The sequence below is a fragment of the Sardina pilchardus genome, chromosome 19, assembly GCF_963854185.1.
Source record: "Sardina pilchardus chromosome 19, fSarPil1.1, whole genome shotgun sequence".
Classification (NCBI taxonomy): Eukaryota; Metazoa; Chordata; class Actinopteri; order Clupeiformes; family Clupeidae; genus Sardina; species Sardina pilchardus.
Window position 1 is genome coordinate 20,916,517 of NC_085012.1, and position 19,814 is coordinate 20,936,330.

General features: G+C 46.3%; 1 protein-coding gene across 3 annotated transcripts in view; it reads left to right on the forward strand.

Annotated features, from left to right (window-relative positions):
* Nucleotides 1-593: 593 nt before the first annotated feature.
* Nucleotides 594-19,814, forward strand: part of mcamb (melanoma cell adhesion molecule b) — a 39,812-nt gene continuing 20,591 nt past the window's right edge. For all 3 annotated transcript variants that reach the window (XM_062521779.1, XM_062521780.1, XM_062521781.1), the window contains exon 1: nt 594-728. In XM_062521779.1, the coding sequence (XP_062377763.1) occupies nt 671-728 (58 nt within the window). In that variant the 5' untranslated portion in view covers nt 594-670. The remainder of the gene's footprint in view (nt 729-19,814) is intronic.

The window sequence follows — 19,814 nt, forward strand, 5'->3', positions numbered from 1 at the left end:
TGAGCCTGTGGTCACCTGACTGATGTTTTGATTGCCATGAGGAAAGATTTACTGCAGAGGAAGGGATTCAACAAATAATACTTTTGAGAGTGGAACAGGCCGAAATGCCTGCCAAATATAATCATTACACCATGCAATATAGCCTGCCAGCATTTATTAGAATCAAAATGAACTGGGTAAAGTTGTTTGAACTGATAAATCCAGTCATTTCAGCCATCCAGACTGTAAATGAATGATGAATGGATGATTCATTCTTCAGCATGTCAATTTGATTGAAATGCAATTAAGGAAAATCTGGAAAATAAACATACAAACAAAATAAACTAGCTACAGCAGACTGATTGCAGCCATTCTAGGTAAAACTATGCTAATCTGAGGGGAAATAAATATTGTATTTAAAACTGTATTTAAACTGGATTACAATAACCAGAAACCACCAAGCTACCACATTTCTGAACCCCAGCGAGGGCTCCGCCTTGAGTTGTATACAGTCAATCCTCTCCGTGCGCCCGTCCCTCCTCCTCCTCCTCCTCCTCCTCCTCAGTACAGTGGGTAATGTGTGGAGTACACATCACACCGCTGTAGTCATTCCCTCGGCTCTCCCTCAGTCCGCCTCTCGTCTCTGCAGCAGCAGCTTGGACCAGGCACCTTCTGGACAGGAGTCCGCAGCATGGCTTTGAGTGGTTTTGTTCTCGCAGGACTTTACATCCTCGTCCTCGCCAGTCAATGTAAGTAAAGCGAAACGTTCTTAACATGCTTGTACGCTCCGAAATTAACTTCAGTCTCGACTTGCACTTGGGTAGGGGTAGTTTATCGCGTTGACCTGACAGAAGCAGTTGTCTTGCAGCGTTACAATTTGTAAAACATGTGACGCCTGCGTGATGGTGATTGTATATAGAGGCAGAACCTTTCCAAAGTGGATTTTGAATGCCAGTTACAGTACAGACACAAACTCTTTCAAGGAAAACAAAGCGTTTGATGAGCGTAAAACGAATGAGCGCTTGATTGATTTTCATGTAAGGCATACATTAGACTTTTAGTACAGTTTTCAATGATGTGTGACGCTGTCACATGCAGCCCTCATGTAATTCGTATCGCGAATATTCATGTCACATTCACGCCCACGACTAATTGCCAGGTAAATAAGCGCGAGCTGCTGTCCCCACAGCTTCCGATATGAAGCGTATGCCAGTGAGGTGAATACTAACTTTTTAAAATGTGAACACTCTAGTTTTAAAATAGCAGCCTGTATGATCTAAAAATCCTTGGAAGTTTCTTTTTTTTCTTTTTTCCTCCATGAAAAAGTTAGATTTGTGTATAATTTGATAAATGACAGTGGTGACAGTGACTTTCTCTGGTCCTGAAATGGCTTACAAGAGCCCGTTCTCTATCCATGCGCTGTAACTTTAGCCACTTAAAACCATGATCCGTTTCCTGACGTGCTCAATTTGTGCCTTGCACTGACTTGAGGCTCACTTCACAGAGCAGAAACGCTCTGACTACCTCAGTCAAAACCTCATTCTTCCCCTCTTTATCTAAGCGACGCTGTAGCACATTCCAGAGGATTCCTAGCCTGTTCAAGGATGTCCAGACTGATGTAGGAAGGGTGGAGTGACAGTGGCATGGCCTTCGCCATCTTTCAAAGGCATTTTAGGATGTTTTGCACTGATGTTGAAGAGAGTTGATGTTCTAAAAGCACTTAACACTCCCCGTATCCTTCCTCTGCGTTACTCAAGCAGTGCACCAGCAGACCAGACTTCCCCCTGTTTGTCTTTAGGTGTCCGTCATTAACGTCACACCAAGGAGCCCTCACCATTGTACTCCTGTTTTTAACGGGAGCCGTGGGGGGCTGACCCTTCCTCTTCCTCTCTTTCTCTCTCTTTTTTGTTCCCCCCTCTCCTATCCCTCTCTGTCTCTCTCTTCTACTGCCTCTTCCATTCTCTCTTCTCCATCTTTACTTTCTCTCTATTTTTCCCACTATCACTTCATTTCCCCATCACCCTCTCGCTCTATCCCTCTCTTATTCTTCCTGTCTTTCTCTCTTTTCCTCTTCCTTATCCTTCTCTTCTTCCCTTGCTTCTCCCTCCTCTCCTGGTCCTCTGAGGTCTTGGCCTGTGTGGCCCTCTCTTCAGCCTTAATGAGGCGAGCCTTATCTCACTTCCTGCGTGACCTGTCGTCTGTGAGGCCTCAAGGGGATTTCCCCTCAATCACTCCCTATCAGCCCACTTTGGCTGCTTCTTTATCAGCACAGCCCTGACGGGCACCTGGGGTCTGTAGGGCACTCTGCTGTGGACAAAAGTCAACTGTCCAAATTCAAAAAGACAAAGCGAAGACAGCTCTGCTCGACGGTCTTTCAGGCGATGTGGAGGAGAGATAGGCTGATTCTCTTCTCACATGTTCATCTCAGCGATGAGAAATGTCTTGAAATCCCTATAGATAATCGGTGTGGGGTGTGTGAAGATAGGGGTTCTCTGACAATTTCCTCTTGGTCGCCAACAGTAGTCCCAGCAGCAGGCAGACTTGTGTTCAGCTAGTCTTCTTGAGATAGGGTTCTGGGTTGGGTTAGGTGTGGTCGGAGTACATTAAAATGCAGTTGTTTTAATATACTGTATAATCAACTATTTCGTATCTCTCATATCTTCTACACTTGTTCTATAAAAAGCTCAGCCCATTATCCAAGCTATCTCCCGAAGTTATCTGCAACTAAAAGAAAACTCTTTGAAACAAAAGAACCACACCCATGGCATGAAGAAAGTGATGACAGAGAAATGAAATTCCATCTGTGAAACACAGAGAAAGTATCTCTGTCTCTCTCTCCCTCTCTCTCCCCCCCCCCCCCTCTCTCTCTCTCTCTCTCTGTCTCTCTCGGTGTCAAGGCTCTCTTACCCTACTGGGGGTCAAAGGCTGCCATTTTCACACAAAGGCCGCATGCTTTAGCATGGCAGTATGGCTGTATGCGCCCCTGCAGCCTGTTCCCAGTGGCTGCTCCTACAAACCGCTCACACACAATTAAAGCCATTGTTTCGTATGCATAGTTTATCACTGAGATTAAGGAAAAACATACCAAGTCAAGGCCTTGTACTTGGAAGATGCAGGAAGTCTGTTAAGATAGGACCATGAAAAGGGCAGAAAGTCTGTTTTTGTGAGTTCCTTTACTTGAAAATATAAATCATCAAGTTGTGGCATTCATTTTCAAAGAAAAAAAGCTGTTGTTGCTGCTCTGTGTCCAGGTAGAACAAAACTGTTTATTCTTCACAGCCGGTTCTTGGAAACTCCGATTTTGCCATCATTTTCTCAATTGACGATCATGAATCTTGGTGCAGGGAAGTTTTACTGCTATGGCTTTCCTTTTTCTAGACTTTTTACATAGCTGTCTTAAAGTAGTGTCACTCTGTACACAGATGTCTTCTTGACTTGACTTCCCTCCATACTTTGTGGGGATTTACCTAAAACTAGAGTAAGATACGCCATGGCTAGATAAAAGGAGTTGTGGAGGAGGAAGTTGTGGGAAGTTGTGGGAAGTTGGGTGTCTTTTGTCCTGCTCAGATGTCCTTCCTTGTGAGGAATTCTTATTCACCTTCCGTTAGTAAGCTACAAGGACGTCTCCCAGTGGCCACTGGACACTAGTTAAGTCGTCTGGACGGGACATGTGGCGGTTCCTGTCTGGATAACACACGACTGCGGTGACGGCGGTGATGCTGTCCAGACCAGCGGGAAACTGGGACAGGAAAAGGCCCGAGCTGCACTCCCGTGTTTATGCTTCTGTCAGCTCAGTGCAGACATCTCTGCTTTTAGGGATTGTTTTCATCCTCATTTTTTTTAAAAGTGATTTTCACGCTCCTGTTTAGTCTCACACCATTGTCTCTTTTTAAAGCTAAATATAGACCTTTAAAAACTAAACAGGGGATGAAGTTTTTTTTTTTTACGGAATGACTGATGACTATTTCTTTCATCTTCCTTTGTGCTGTGTAGTTCACTCTTTTTGTTTATTGTAATACATTTCCTGTTTACAATATTTGTCATTTGGCTGAGTCTCTCACCTAAACACTGAATTAGATACAGTAGTCCCTCTGAAACAACAGGTTAACTGTAGTGCTTTGCTCAGGGACAATGATAGCACTGCCAGGGATTGAACACACAATGTTTAGGTGTTCTATTTGGAAACCCGTATCGTCAACCACTAGCAGCTAGCTACTTGGAAGATGTATGTTGCTCATTTGTCATTTACCTGACATGCTCATCAAGAGCAACGTAGAATGGACTAGCTACAGAGACAGTCCCTCTGAAACAACTGTACAGTAGTCAGATTAAGTGCCTTGTTTAGGTTTCTGTGCTCATTAGCCATATCTGAGTGTACACTATGTGTTGGAAGTGTATGTGGAAAGAACACCTCTAGGTCTGACCCAACCCTGACATAAAAACTTTGCAGCGTTAAGCATTGTATTATGGAATTATTTTGTGTGGGTATGGGAGGGAGGGAGGGAGGGTGTGTGTGTGTGTGTGTGTGTATATCGTTTTTCCGTTATGTTATTTAGTCAGGTGCTTGCAGAGGATATTTGTAATATTGTTTCACTCGTATTCCCATCTCCTTTGATGGAGCATGTGTAATTTCCTCGGAACCTATGTGAACCTGCAGTTAGTGACTCTGGCTGGGCATTGTTCTTCTTATTCTCTTTCTCTGTCTTTCCTTTGCCTTTTCCCCTCCATCTCTCTCTCCATGAGCTAAGTCTCTATGACTGGAGAGGTTCCAAGTTCCCCTAGTGAGACATCCACAGGTTGTGCCAGCTCTCTCACACATGCCTTTGTAGTGACAGAAATGGATCACCAGTCACAGACCCCAGCACAAGATATACCAACACTGATGTCATATGCCAGAGAATGGGGGGGTGTTCTACATAGAGGAGTTGCGCGTCAGGCATAGACAATGAAAACCACGAGAGCAAAACTTGCTCCTACATGTCGTCTCTGCTTGTGTTGAAGATTAGTAGAGCAGAGCTTTCGGTCTGTTTCCTGGGTGCAGAATTGCACGTTAATGGTGTGGGGGTGGAGGGTGGAACCACCTCCCCTCCAAAAAATGTGCTTTATCATTGAAATGAGGCTGCTATCAATCCTCCGTGCTTGTGACTTTTACCGCCGTTCTCAGAGGGCAGTTGTGGGAGACTTGTGTGTTTTAAATGAACCTGTCAAACGCGCAACAGGCAATGAGACATAGATCACGCAAGTGGGCGATTTACTGGTGTGCGCTTTGAGAGAAGAGGTGTAATGTAGAACATTTTAGTCGCACTGTAGAGGGACTGTTAAATGTTGTTATCCAAACTTCCCAAATGAAAGGCTTTCATAGAACCCTTCTGAATGGCCTGTTTAGGGAGTGGGTCCGTTTTGTATTCTTTACAGAAGCCACCCCGTGATCCACATGCAAATGGCCATTTTGTTTGTTTTTTTTCCCACATACAGATACAGTATATATACAAACACAAGTGTAGCTATACGAGGAGAAGCATGTGTGGCCCAAGCAGGCAGGGCCGGGGATGAACAGCTACGTTGGCCTCACCTCTCACTGAGATCCTGGGAGTCTGAATTTATTACCACTACAAGTACTTCAAGTTTGCTCTAAAACTTTCTAACGAAGAGGTTTTTACTAAAAACGTTCTTGCTTAAATTCGGTTCTTTAAGCTGCTGAAATGTAAAATGAGAGAGTGACATGTCATTTAAAAGAAGACATATTTTCTATAGTCAACGATATTGTAATATTACATGGAATGACTGAAACAGCTGTTGCCCGTTGACTTGTGAGTTGGTCTTTGCCAGTTCCCATGACTACTCTCAGTTTGACTTAAGGGCTCCTTTTAGTGCTGAGGGACTTTGTGAATTACTCTTAGTCTGGACTGACTCTCTTCTTGCTCTACTCTACTTTTAGGAGTTTCCCTGAAATTGGCAACTTAGGACCTACCTACGTACATGTACAGTACTTACAGCATAGCCTTGAGAAGCTTTGTGAATATGAACCCAGCTTATTGTGTGGTACAACAGTTGTGGGAAAAACTGACTTGACGTACTGTAATCATTTTGTTTGTGTACTTGAACATAAACATAAACATACATAAAGACAGCATACATCTCGAGCAAGCCTTCTCTCTGAGTGATCAGTGACCAGTCGAAGCTGGCGTGATGGGAAATGTCTGTTTTCCAGTGGGCTGTTTTAACTGCCCAGGCCCTCCCATCCTTTAACACTAATCAATAAGAGTGGAGAGGAGTGGCGCTGCCCTGACACACACACACACACACACACACACACGCAGGGCCCAGTCAGTCAGATGACTTGTTTGTGTTCAGCCTCCCCCACCACCCTTTACCTTCCCTGTGTCCCTGGGCTCCAGCCGCGCTGCTTTGCTGCAGATAATATTATTTATGTCGGGCAGCGGGCGGCCCAAGCCTGAGTCACCGCTATACTGCGCTCGCTCCCAGCCGCCCGCCACAGCCTCGCCGTGTAGGCTAATAAATGGTGTTTATACGAGGTGCTTCGCTATAAGAGAGGAGTATGAAATGCTACACACCGCTATTTTGTCACGCATGAGATAGTGCCAGCGCGGAATGGCACAAGGCCTCAGGGAATTCTGCCGGGGCCTTTTGGAATCTCAGTACACTACATATACATACCTAGTAGATATTACCTACACACACGCACACACAGACACACACAGACAAACACACTATACAACAATGTAGGGAGGTCTGCAAAGACCTATCTGTGTCTCAGTACACCATACGATAATGCAGGGTGGTCTGCAAAAGGCCTTCCTTTGTCTCAGTCCACCATACATAATCATACATATCCATACACAGTCCACCATGCATTTGTTAGCGAAGCCTATAAGTTAAATGTTCCAAATGTAAAGCACTTTGGGCTGTATGAAAGGTGCTGTACAAAATAATAAAGTTTATAACTATTATACGATCATGCAGAACAAACGGAACAAGTATGCACCCAAAAGGGGAATGAGAGAGAATGTCAAGCTGAAATAATTAGGAGTCTGGATTGGAAGAGCAGCTGTCGTGAGGGTCGGGTGCTACAGAGCTGAGCATGTGAAGCATGTCCATCATCAGAGTGCTAATTCTACGCACCCCTCTACATGCCCCGGCCCCCACCCATACACACCCTCACCACACCCCATCCTAATTGTTTTTTTCCCGAGGCAGCTGCACACACCTGGCGTCCTAGTCTCTCCTCACTGGTTGGGGAGTTTTGGGGGGGGGGGGGGCATCTACAGGCTCCAGTTACCACAAAATGTCCAACATAATTACCTCCCCTGACCCCCATTCCTGGTGCGATGCAAGCATCATCTCTGAAGCTCACTCTATTGCCCCCCCCCATACACACACACACACACACACACACACACACACACACACACACACACACACACACACACACTGCTTTCCCAAGGAAGATATCTTACTCAGCCTCAACCCCCCCACTGTGTGCTGATGGGTTTGTCTTCATCGGAGCTGAGGGTCTCCTACCGAGCCTGTTGCCATGCGTGTCCAACACAAGGTCAGGTCTTCACGGCTACCAGAGGATGGGTTACTGAGGATTATGGGCGCCCTGTCATTTCTGGCAGGACAGATGTGGTCTTTCAAGTAACAGCCTCTTCACTGTCCAGCTTTTCGCTGCTGCACCCTCTGCTGAAAGTAAAGTAGCAGAACTTTAACAGTGGATTTAGCCCTGATATGGTGTAGTTCTGCTGGCTGAACGGGTTCCAAACGTTCTTATTTTCGGGACTTAGTTTAAAAATACCCCACCATTTCAGCGGAAAAAAAGGAACTCCGTGTTCCCTTAAAGAGCAATGCTTTGTTTGTTTTTACTGTGCAGAGAGTTGATCCAAGCTATAACTATGAAACTAAACAAGATGAGAGAATGCGGACGATGATGAGCCATAAATTGGCGAGTCGGAGGGAAGTGAGCAGTGCCTGAAGTGGAGAAAAAAAAACGGTGCCGGTACTCATCATTCATACTCATCATCAATGTATCTGTAGAAAATGTAGAAGTTCTGGTACTGCGTGTGTGTACCAGTGAGTTCCGGCCCACTTGGAGCACTGGAAGTGAGTCCATAAAACATTAGTTGCTTATGATTTAAAATAAACGTTGGAGCTGGAGCTCAGCGCCTTCACTGCCCGTCTGACTGGACGCGGTCTCCCTCTCAGAGTACTCCTGGTATACGTGACATGAATATGGATGCACTGTGTCTCATGTTTACTTAATCCCACTAGTCTGGTCATGTATTCTGTTATCCAGCAGTAGAAACGATGCTTCTTTCTGTCTATTATGCTGTTTTGATACTTTAGGATGCAGACAAGTCAATGATACTTAAAGATGTAAACAAGCCTATATTTCTTTCAGACCGATTAGCCTAAGTCAATGTTGGTTTTAGACCACATATTTTAGTGCATACACTGAGGAAGAGCTGGATTTGACCAAACACAGCAGGGCCTCAGTCATTTGGTCTCAGTGCTAAAGCAGACGTTTATTAGCTGTGACCTGAGGGATGTGTGGGGATTGAGCCAACCTGAGGGGTCAGTTTTCCCTTACATGATGGATTGAGGATTTGAAAGTCATGTTTTCTTGGTAGCGTGCTGCCATGCAGCCTAAACCAATATGGTTTCTCAACTGAGTTAGGGTTGTGGCTTGGTTTCAACGCGCACACACACACGCACGGCACACGCACACACACACACACACACACACACATACATACACATGCACGAACACAGTCACACACACACACACACACACACACACACACACACACACACACACACACACACACACCACAGTCAACCACAAACCCAGTAAAAAACTGTAAGGAGGCAGATTGTGCTGCCTGATAGCCGGCGGCAGCAGCAGCAGCAACAGGTCTGTTCGGAGAGGAAGTGTGTGTTGTGCTCAGGTCTGCACAGACGAGCGTGTCTGACTGGGTCTGATCCCCCACCCCCTCGAGCAGCGGCTACGCAAATAAACCTGAGGAGGCACGAGAGTTTGTGGAGCCGAACTTTTGATTCCCACCCCAGAGGAGGTCAACATTTATCTTTAGAATTTAGTCTGGAACAGCGCTTCTCTCTATATATCCCTTTTCATTCTCTCTTCTCTCTCTCTGTCCCTCTCTATCTCTCTCAGTATTTCTCTTTCTCTCTCTCGAAAATATCCATTTTATCCGATTTTCTCCCAAAGCCTCCGTGTGACTGTGGTTTCCTTGGGTGCAGTCTGGTTTTCCGGACGAGCCATGCTGAGCACACACACACACACGCACACACACACACACACACACACACACACACACACACACACACACACACACACACACACACACACACACACACACACACACACACACAACACACAGGCACGCACCTCTCACCGGCTCCAGCCACCACCCCAGCCTCAGCAGCCCCAGCCTTGAGGAGCAGCAGAGGGGGCAGCGGTAGCTGAAGCCCAGGGTGTCCTGGAGCAGGGGCCGGAGCAGGGCCTCAATGCTGCTCTTGTTCTGGGGAAGCGGGCGGCGAAAGTAGCCTCCAGGGGACCGTACCGTACGCCGCCACGCAGCACACGGCTCATGTTGCACTCTCCTGAGAACAGCCATACCTGGTTTAACCCATGCACGTGTATGTGTTATTTTTGTAAGTCGCCCCTGAAACATACAATGCCTTTTTCACTGCATTTAATGCATGGAGGTTTGTGGGAATATGATATGTTTACATTGATGTGTTGATGAATGCCTACTGTGAAGTCCTTAGTACACTTGATGTACCTGCAAGCTCTGTACTGTATGTGAAGGAATATCAACTTGTACGGTTCAGATCTGTGCAGTCTGAGAAGTCTGAGCTGTTCATTTGCAGTATAGTAAAATGCATTATAAAAAATAAAATATCTGTTAGACAGAGAAAAGACTGACTATGGTGACATCAGCATAATGGGCATTTTTAAGGAGTTCTGGTCAGATCCAGGGAGTTTTTCCAACCGTACTGTACATCTGAAGTCCATCATTTTACCGTTTGCTTGAAGAGTTTGTTTGCTTGTAGGGTTGGTTTGAGGCTGCGGGACACAAAAACAGGGAGGCTATTTTGGCTTTGCTGTGCTTCATAGCAGCAGAGCATCATCTAGTGTGCAGGAAACTGCAAGTCAGCTCAGGGCCCATTCTGTAGCTCACTGATGTGAACAGATTTGAAAAGAGCTGCTTTGCAAATGCTATTTAAGTATTGTTGCTCTTACAGACTTACTGTCATGGATTGTAATTGCACGTGTCAGTTTGGATTTGGTCGAACAGCAGAACTGTGATTTAGTTATTTGCGTCCCTGTGCAGCAGTATTACTTGTGATGAGATATAGAGCCAGCGGATTCTGCCTGAGAGCTGAGCTGAGCTGAGCTGAGCTGAGCGGAGTTGACACGTCGTGTGCGGAGAGTGATGTGCAGCACCAGCTGAAGCCCGGACGTTATCCGGCGAAACTCAACACAGTTACGGTCGAGATACTAGAAATGCCCATTTGTCTTCTGCTGACCGCAGATTGGTGATTACTAGGGAAAGGCACTGGGGCGTCCGCATCGGAGCGCGAGCGAGTGGGCCCCCATTAACAATTGAACATGTGGGAAAGGAACTCTCGCAACGCCACTTGGCATTTCTGTGATTCCATAGGATCTGGTTTCTGTAAGTCCCCCTCTCTGTGCGGCCATAGAGCGGCCAGTGTCATTATCGCCTCCAATAGATATGGCCGATAGGAATGCAGAGGTCAGACTGGCTGTAGGAGAGCACGGTACATAAAGTACTGAGCACGCTGCGCTCAGGGCAGTTACGGAACTCAGAAATCAAATTAGTGAAATATTTCAGTTCAAAGGCTAATTAAAGCAATAATTTGTCACTTTTTAAAGGTATGCTTTTATCAGACAACTACTTTTACTATCGTCTTCAAATTTAAATTTTTTGTGTTGGTCATGTGATGGGTAGATAAACACGCAGGTCGATCACTCCACCAGCCATCCAGGATGTGCACTATGCAGTTCCATGTTCCGCATAGGAACACACTGTAAAAAAGAAAGACTGTTGATATTTAAACTCTGCACCCTGCCATTCAGTTCTCCTGAAACAGCTTTGTTGATTGGCTGCAAGTGTGTGCAAGCATAACTCTCAACTGGGCTTAATTCAGCAAAAGGAAGTCAGGTGAGGATTGTGCCTCTGCTGCAACACCTCTCTGTTCACTTACTGTACTGTATATTGTCAGCATCAAATGACGCACAATAATGATGAAGCGAAATGAATCTGAAGCTCTGTGCGTCATCTTAACAGCCCTCTCTATCTTTGAAATGAAGGGCAGTTTTGCTGCTTACTGTTTTTTCCCCGAGTCTGTCACATGATTTGCGCTGTCTGCGCGCCACATCTAAGCGGCGAGCTCATGACCGATTTCACACAAACAGCCATGCTCTTCATGCCTGCTCCAGAGAGAGGGGGGGGGGGAGTGGGGAGAAGAGAGAATCTGTTATGTCTTCACAACAGATTTCTCTGCTCTCAAATTGTTAGAAAACTCACTGGTCCCTAGACACTAACCCTGCGCCATGCAGTGTAATTCACTTACAAGACTTTTATCTGTAATCTCATTCAGTCTTTGTCACCAAAATGGATGCTGAGCCGCAGAAATCATCGCATTAGGCGGTGTTATTTCGGAAATGCAGTCAGCAGCACAGAGTTGGCAGATTTTGCCGTAATGTCGAAGGAAATCCAAACACACGGCGAGATTGTGTTAAAACGTCACCCATGAGAGATGACTTTAGAGTCGAGCAATTCTGCGTGTGATTGATGTACGTAAGTAGGTCTCACCTGAGCCCTGACCCCCATCCTGCAGTATTTCCCTCAGATCTGTTTTTAGATCTCAAAGACAGATATAGAGATCCTTCCTGGAACAGTTCTTATTGAACTGACAATGTGCGAGTGTGTCTGTGTGTGTGTGTGTGTGTGTGTGTGTGTGTGTGTGTGTGTGTGTGTGTGTGCTTGTGTGTGTGTTCAAATATAAAGGGAGCCTCTCTGTACTTACAAAGAGCATGAAGTGGGACAGGGACCCCGATAGCAGCCAACACTGAAACTGACCCGGCTGCAGGTTCTGGTGTCAAGACTGAACTGGCCCAGATCTGGGCCAGACGAAGAAGGCATAACAACAACAACAACAACTACAAACTGCATTTGTATAGCACCTGTCAATGCACCCAAAGCGCCAAAGGAAGCGTCACTCACTAGCCACCACCAGTCGTCCTGGCGAGGTCCCACTCCGTGAGCTGGTGAACTCATCCTCAGACTCCTGAATGAGGCCAGGAAAAGAAAAACAAGGTCACGCTCCGCTGCGGAGTTAGTGCAGGCATGTGCTCTTCAGGCTCATCTAATTTTCAGAAAATAAACAGCCCGTCTGTCAGGACATGTGGACCGCTTACTGTACTGGACGTCTGCCTGGCCTCCGAAGTCAGACATTTCACTGTATATTTTAACCTTGTCAAACAAGACACACACTCACTCTGTTGGGTGCAGTGTAAACTTCTTAAGAGATAAAGATGTACTGTAGCAAGGGGTTATGCTATATTTTTAGATTTGGTAGGAATGCTAATGCTAATAATGCTAGAGATATAAAGCAAAATTGTTGAGCTCAAAATTGTGGACGATGTGAGTTGTCAGTCGTGCCTCTCTCTGTGTTTAGTGTGGACCCTCTTAACCCTTCATCTCCTCAGAGATAGCCAAGTTGTCGCTCGGGAGGGGTTGTAAATCGCGAGAGATAGTGGCAATGTAAGTGGTGTGTCTGCAGAGGGTAATTGATGTGGTTTCGTGCCTCCTGCAACCCCGCTCCCCACCCTCACTCTCCCCCTTAGCTCCGTGCTCAGAAGTGGACAGGCCCCTGTTTGTTTCCTGGGGGGTGAGGATTAATGGTGCGGGTCGAGCTTTCGTCACTGCTGAAAGGGAGGCCCCCTTTCGGTCACGTCTCGACGCCCCTGGCAGACAGTGTGTCTAATCGCCACGGACCGCAGCCCCACTGTCGGGGGGGAAGTGGACCCCCCCCCACACACCCGACCACCCTCCATGGCTGGTCACAGGGTCTGGATTGTGTGAAGTCTCTCTTAGGATTGGGGAAGGGTGATGGAAGGTCCGCCATAATGGTCACCTTATCCATAATGGTCACAAAGTGGTGCCATCTTAGAAGGAGATGCCAGACATTCCTCAGTTCTCGTCCTCTCTGTCTCGCTGCTCCCCAGCTTCCCCCCCCCCACCCCACCCAATGTGGACCCTCTCTTCCTCTGCCCTCTGCCCTCACCCCCCCAAACCCCTAAGTTCATGAGAGTAGGTCTGCGTCAGCAGGCCATGCTTCCTTGAGAGCAGGGAAGTAGGCCAAAGGGCTCGGTGAACATGCTCACCAATTATCTTGTTTGCTGTTGGATGGAGATGCTTGATTGGCAGTTTCACATCTCCATTTCCTCTTTGCTAACACATACACATCACACACACACACACACACACACACACACACACACTTTAAGGCAGTTTTCACACTACAACACCCTTGTTTATTTTAAACAATGTGACTTCACACTTCAGTTTTCACATTACAACACGCCTCTTGTTTATATGCAAGTTAAAAGTTCAAGTTAAAGATGGTTCAGCTGATGAGGTCTCGTCATTGCTTGGATACCTGTCTTAGCTAAGTCAGGGTACTAGTTCTTAGTATATTTTTAGTATAGTATTTTCCATCTTTTGAACACTGGTGAGAGGGTTCAAAAGATGTGTGAAAGTGTGTCTATCTGAATTCTGCCCAATTAATTTACCCCTCCCCTCTCCACCCCCACCGGCCCCCAGCCCCCCATATTTTACGCCTACAGTATGATCAGATAAGTAAATGTATCCCAGCCTCCAGGCATGAAGGCAGGAAGTTAGAGTATTGTACTATAAGGAAGTTTGAGTCTTGTACTGTGTAGCATACAACATGGCAGTACCAGCTTTGGGATCCTGGACCACACTAGGCTGAGGAAGGGCAAATTGTAAGGGGGTGGGTGGATCTCTAATGCTACTGCTTATCCTGTGTGTTTGGCACAGGCACACACACACACACACACACACACACACACACACATATTTACATACCGTACATACAGTGAAGTTGCTTCTTGTGAGTGTCCGGCAGCTCGGCGAGATCAGAGTAGAATGGACCTCTTCTCTGGGGAGCTGATTCTGAGAACGCACAGTGGAGGGGGATCACTTAGTCCTCATGTCTCTCTCTCTCTCTCTCTCACACACACACACACACACGCACACTCACAGGCCCAATACACATGCTCAGCTCTTATGGAACGTCATGTTAAATAATTAATGGTGTTTCCTGAAAGACCCATCTCTGTTGATGTCCAGGAGCATTAGTGGGCTTTTAAAATAATGTGCTCATGAACACACAGTCAGTAATGAACGCTTCTTCTTACAGTACAGTTCAAATGCAGGACCTTTCACGGCTGCCCTGAGACCTTTTACCTAATATCCTCTAGTTATCTCCGTTCTGTTGATGTTGTGCTGTAGATTCCAGACTCCGTAACGTATCTGAACTACGTTAGGCTCAGTTTGAGGCAGAGACCTGCTCAGGCGCCTTACACATAGGATACAGCAATAGTACTGCTGTGTTCTGTGATCCGTTATTTTCAATGGCTTGCGTGATGGGAGAATAGTTTGCCGCTGTGCTGGGCAAAATGCAGTGCAAGGGGCAGCTTGCCATTCAACTAGCCCATGGCACGGTCTAAGTTCACTACCTTGCTCTGAGCCCATGGCAGCGTATACTACTTTCTGTCACGTTCACTTGCTGTTCTGCTGATGTGAGGGCATTTAACGTCAGGATCTGTCCATCACACAGCCTCTCTGCTACTGTCTGATCCTGTGTGGCTCCCCAGGCTCTGGGAAGTGGGAATAGACCATGAGAATTAATAAACAGAAGAGCATTAAAAAACGTTGTCAACTTCTTTCGCAATTCTGACCGCTTTCCCCATAGTCCGAATGAACAAGTGCAGACATGGCTTTTTATCCCATGTGTTTATAATATAATAGTTCCATTTTAGAGGCATTGTTTAGACGCATTGTTCTCTGACACGCCACATCTGCTGTAAGTGGTGATGTGTTTTGAAGAAGTCTTGCCTTGGTCTTTCCCTTGGTCTTGGGCCAAAAACAGAGGTGGTATCTGCAGTCAGACAAGTAGGCTATGTTAGTGTGTGGGAGACGAGACAGCACAGTCCACATGCACTTCAATGTGAATATACTGTAAGCACTGTGTGTGGGATTCTCCAAGGATTAAGTTCAAAAAGATTAAAAACATACCTTCGATCGAGATATCAAACAAATGGAAAATGATTGATAGAGTTTGTTAACGGGAGGCCAAACCAAACTCAAAGTGTTTACGTATGCTTGACAAGGAGGAATAATAGTGTTCTAGCTGAAAGACTTTCTCGCATGGATGAAATGATTTTTTTTGTGGCATGGTAGCTGTTATGTGTTTACATAGATTGATTCTGTGCTTGTGATTGAAGTGGTTGTTATCTTTGTATGAAATTTTCTATTGTAAAAAAAAAAAAAAAAGAAAACGCTTCAGTTATCGATTCCTCCAGATAGCAGTTCACTGGGTTGCATTGGCGTTGAGTCAGATTGTCTGGCGTGTTCTACTCTCATGTTATTGATGCCCATGATGCCATGGATTCATACCAGGTCCAGGGTGCACCAAAAAAGGAGAGAGGCGCTCTCGAATACTTCATCACGTCGACCCTGGCAATTGCTTCCAGAGCGGAGCTATCTTTAGCGCTGGAGCGCTGTGCTGCCAATGAGAGATTTCCATCACACACACACACACACACACATACACTTTCATACCTCGCAGGGCAAGTCATGGGACTCCAATATCACAATCGGTGCGGCACAACACACACACACACACACACACACACACATGCACACATAGACACTCACGCACACAGAAAGTCCCGCTGCCCTTTCCCATAGTTAGGCGATGTGTGTTTTTTCCTGCTCTTTCCTGTGACATTGCGCTGGGCTCTGCGGAGAGATGGCTGTCTTTAACGTGGGAAAGCAATTTGAGGGGAAATGTACCACCCTGAGAAGTCTCAAAAAACAGAGAGGAAAAGAACCCCAGTGAGATGATGTTGAAAATGGAGGCCATTTGTTTGGATTTCAGTTCAGTTTCTTTTTTTATGAACCGTGCTCAGCGACATGAGAAGTTATCCATACGCCCCCGTAATGTCAGGGGGTCGCTTTCAACAAACATTTTACGACCAGCGTATCAAAACAGTGGGTGCAGGGGAAGTTTGTCTTTGGTAGTGCAGTTGTTTGCCAAATTCACAGGCTTTCGTTCTGCCCCAGCGTTCGTCTCTGAGGCTATCAGGAGGGGTGGGGGTGTGGGAGAAGGGATGTGTGGAGGTGGGTGAAGACGCCGAGGCCCGTGGGGGGGGGGGGGTGGGGGTTGCCGTGCAGAGCGAACATCCATAACAGGAGTCTGATGCTGTGTGTTGTCGGCGGTTGCTTAGGATATTCAGCCGTTGGTTGCCATCGCAGAGCTCTGGCGAGTTCCTTTGCAGAGCGTATTTATAGGTTGATGTAGTGGAGACACTTATTAAGTCCAGGGAAAAAGGCACGTTTACTGTATAAAGCACTGACAGCACTGGCGGTCTTCACGAACGAACACACTGTGTTGGTTTATTGACTCGTAGAATAGGTTTTTGTGAGAGACAGAGAAACGGCACAAGCATTTTCTAATTTCCGTTTTCATCTGTTCTTTTTGTTCTTGAACAATAAAAATCCAAACATGTCAGTGAATGTTGATATTTCAGTGCTACATCAGTACCCAACTCTCCAATCAAAACAATACTCCTCAACCATGTGTTCATAGACAGCCAGTCAGAAAATAGATTAGATGGATGACAAGAGAGGGGAATCTCACCTCCTGATCTGAACCAGAAGGCTGTCTGTCTCTCTGCATGTGAGTGTGGTGTCTCACTCGCTGATGCACCAGAAGGCTATCTAATATCTCTCCAGCCTGTGAGATGGGTGTCTCATTGGCTGCCCACAGTTGCGTGTAAAGGATGTAAAGTCCAGAACAGGCCAGCAGGTCAGACCAGAGTGGTCAGTCTGACTAGTGGCAGACTGAACTCCCTCTGCGGATGGCCTCTGTGGTGGTCAGTGGCATGGGAACGCGCCGACCGCTGGTCTGTGATGTTGATGCAGCTGCTTGTGTCAGTATCACCTCAGGTGGCGTGTGTGTGTGTGTGTGTGTGTGTGTGTGTGTGTGTGTGTGTGTGTGTGTGTGTGTGTGTGTGTGTGTGTGTGTGTGTGTGTGTGTGTGTGTATGTTTGTGTTTGCGTATGTGTGTGTGTGTGTGTAAAACACTACCTGAAACTTGCACACTGGCACGGACTACCAGCTGTCACACACACACACACACACACACACACACACACACACACACACACTCTCTCTCTCTCTATCTCTCTCTCTCTCTCACACACACACACATACACACACACACACACACACACAGAGAGAGAGAGTGGGAAGAGAGAACTCTACCAGTAAAATTGCCCTCACACAAGGTCAACATGCAGCTCAGTTTCAGGAAGGAGATCTGTTTGGGTCACGCTAATTAGCTTGTTTTGCTTGTCTGTGATTTACGAGAGCACTAAAAACTGTTGAAGGCTACTGTGCAGTATGCCAGAATCACATTGTGATAGGTGGTAACTGTTACCTGTGTACTGGAAGTGCTATAGAATTGATGAAAACCTAACTGGTGCAAGACACCAGCAATGGACAGTGGACCCATGTACTGTAATTAATGTACAGTTCTATCTTAGGGCTCCTGCTCCTACAGTGACCTCCCCCTTTTCATGCTTGATTACTTAGATTTCACTTTTTTCAAAACAACCCCACACACCACCTCTGAACACAGACTCAGTTCTATATTTGTCCATTGTTTATCGAATGCTTGTCAGTTGAACATTTCAGCACAGGTGTAAGTGATAGAAAGTGTCAGCAATCTCACGTCAACGCCTAAGCGCAGTGTGCTTTACTTTTCAGTGATTTCACATTGTTACTTGTGTCATTGAAACAAACTCAAACAAAATGCTGTTACAGAAATCAAGTTCCAGTGCTATACTGTAAGTACTTAGTAACTTAGTATTAACTTAATCTTAGATATATGATAGTACAATTCCTGGGACTGCAGGATAGCAGAATAAGTAGAAATGGCTTCCTGGTGGTGGATAACTGTCAGAATGTTGTGCAGTAATTCAGAAGTATGACACAAGTGTGGCACAATTTCCCTAATGGGTAACCTGAGTGCAGTGGGGGGGTTTTACGGGGAGCCACGTGCCTCGTTAGGGCCTCAGCACACCTGCAAACACTTTGGTATTCTGTTTGAAAGTGGCCGCAGGCAAGCAGGAGTAGACTAGGGGTAGCGTGCGCACACACACACACATACGCACACACACACACACACACACACACACAGGGGATGTATAGAGAGACATTGGTGAGGCAGGCAGGAATAGAGTGCTACACAGAGGTAGCACACACACACACACACACACACACACACACACACACACACACACACACACACACACACACACACACACACACACACACACACACACACACACAAGCACACATACACAGGGATGTATAAAGCTATATTGGTGAGGCAGGCAGGAGTAGACTACACAGGGGTAGCACCCCCCCCCCCCCTCCCACACACACACACATACACAAGGGATGTATAGAGAGACTTTGGTGAACAGCATTGGTTAACAGCATACCCCTATGCTCGTGTAGTGACTGCAATGTCTTTGATGTCCCTGATAAAAGTGCCGCTCTCCTTTTATAGTCGTCCCAGGGGGAATGTAAACCAGTTGATCAGTAAATTCTATACATTAATAATGTAATGGAGATTTTGGGAAGACTCTTTCATGTGAAGTTATCCAATTTAGCTCTCTCTCTCTCGCTCTCTCTCTCTCTCTTTCTCTCTCTTTCAATCTTTTTCTCTCTTGTTTGTTTGTTCAGTTTATAAACAAGTTTGTGCAAAATCCAGAAAGCCCAAGCAGCAAAACTGTTGCTTGTTTATTTTATCTCCCGCTTGCTCTCTCTTCCTCCCGCTCCCTTTCTCTCTCTGAGATGTGTATTGAAGGTGTTTCCTGTAAAGCATCAGCGCTAAAGTAAACCGGATTGTCGTCGTGACAATACTGTATGCCACTGTTGCCATGCTCGGCCCACATTCCGCGTCCCGGCGACATGCTTGGCATGGGCGCTTTACTGTGTGCCCAGCGGGTGACCTGCCTTACAGTATGCGGGCAGACAGACAGGGCTATTAACAGCACTTAGCATCCACTGACACGTCACGTAGCCTCTTCTGTATGAAAGCCAAATGTGCCAACGTGCGCAGATACAGCTGTGCTATTCTTAAACACAGCATGCTGGTTGCATGGGACCAGCTGGGACACGGTGCACGGAGAGTACTGTATGGGGGTAGAATTAGCCTTTGTGTACTTAGGTGGGCGTCTGATGAGATGAGACCGTGTTGTGGTTCAGGATTAATAGGCGAGTCTGTGGCCATGTTGGTGGTACAGTGCTGTTACTGCCACTCCTTGGCACTTGCCACTTCCTTCGGGTTTTGTGGTTCCCCGATGGAGAGAAACAGCCCTACGTACAGTACAATACATTATACTGTAGAATGGTCGTTTAACAGCCTGGAAGTTAAATGTGTGG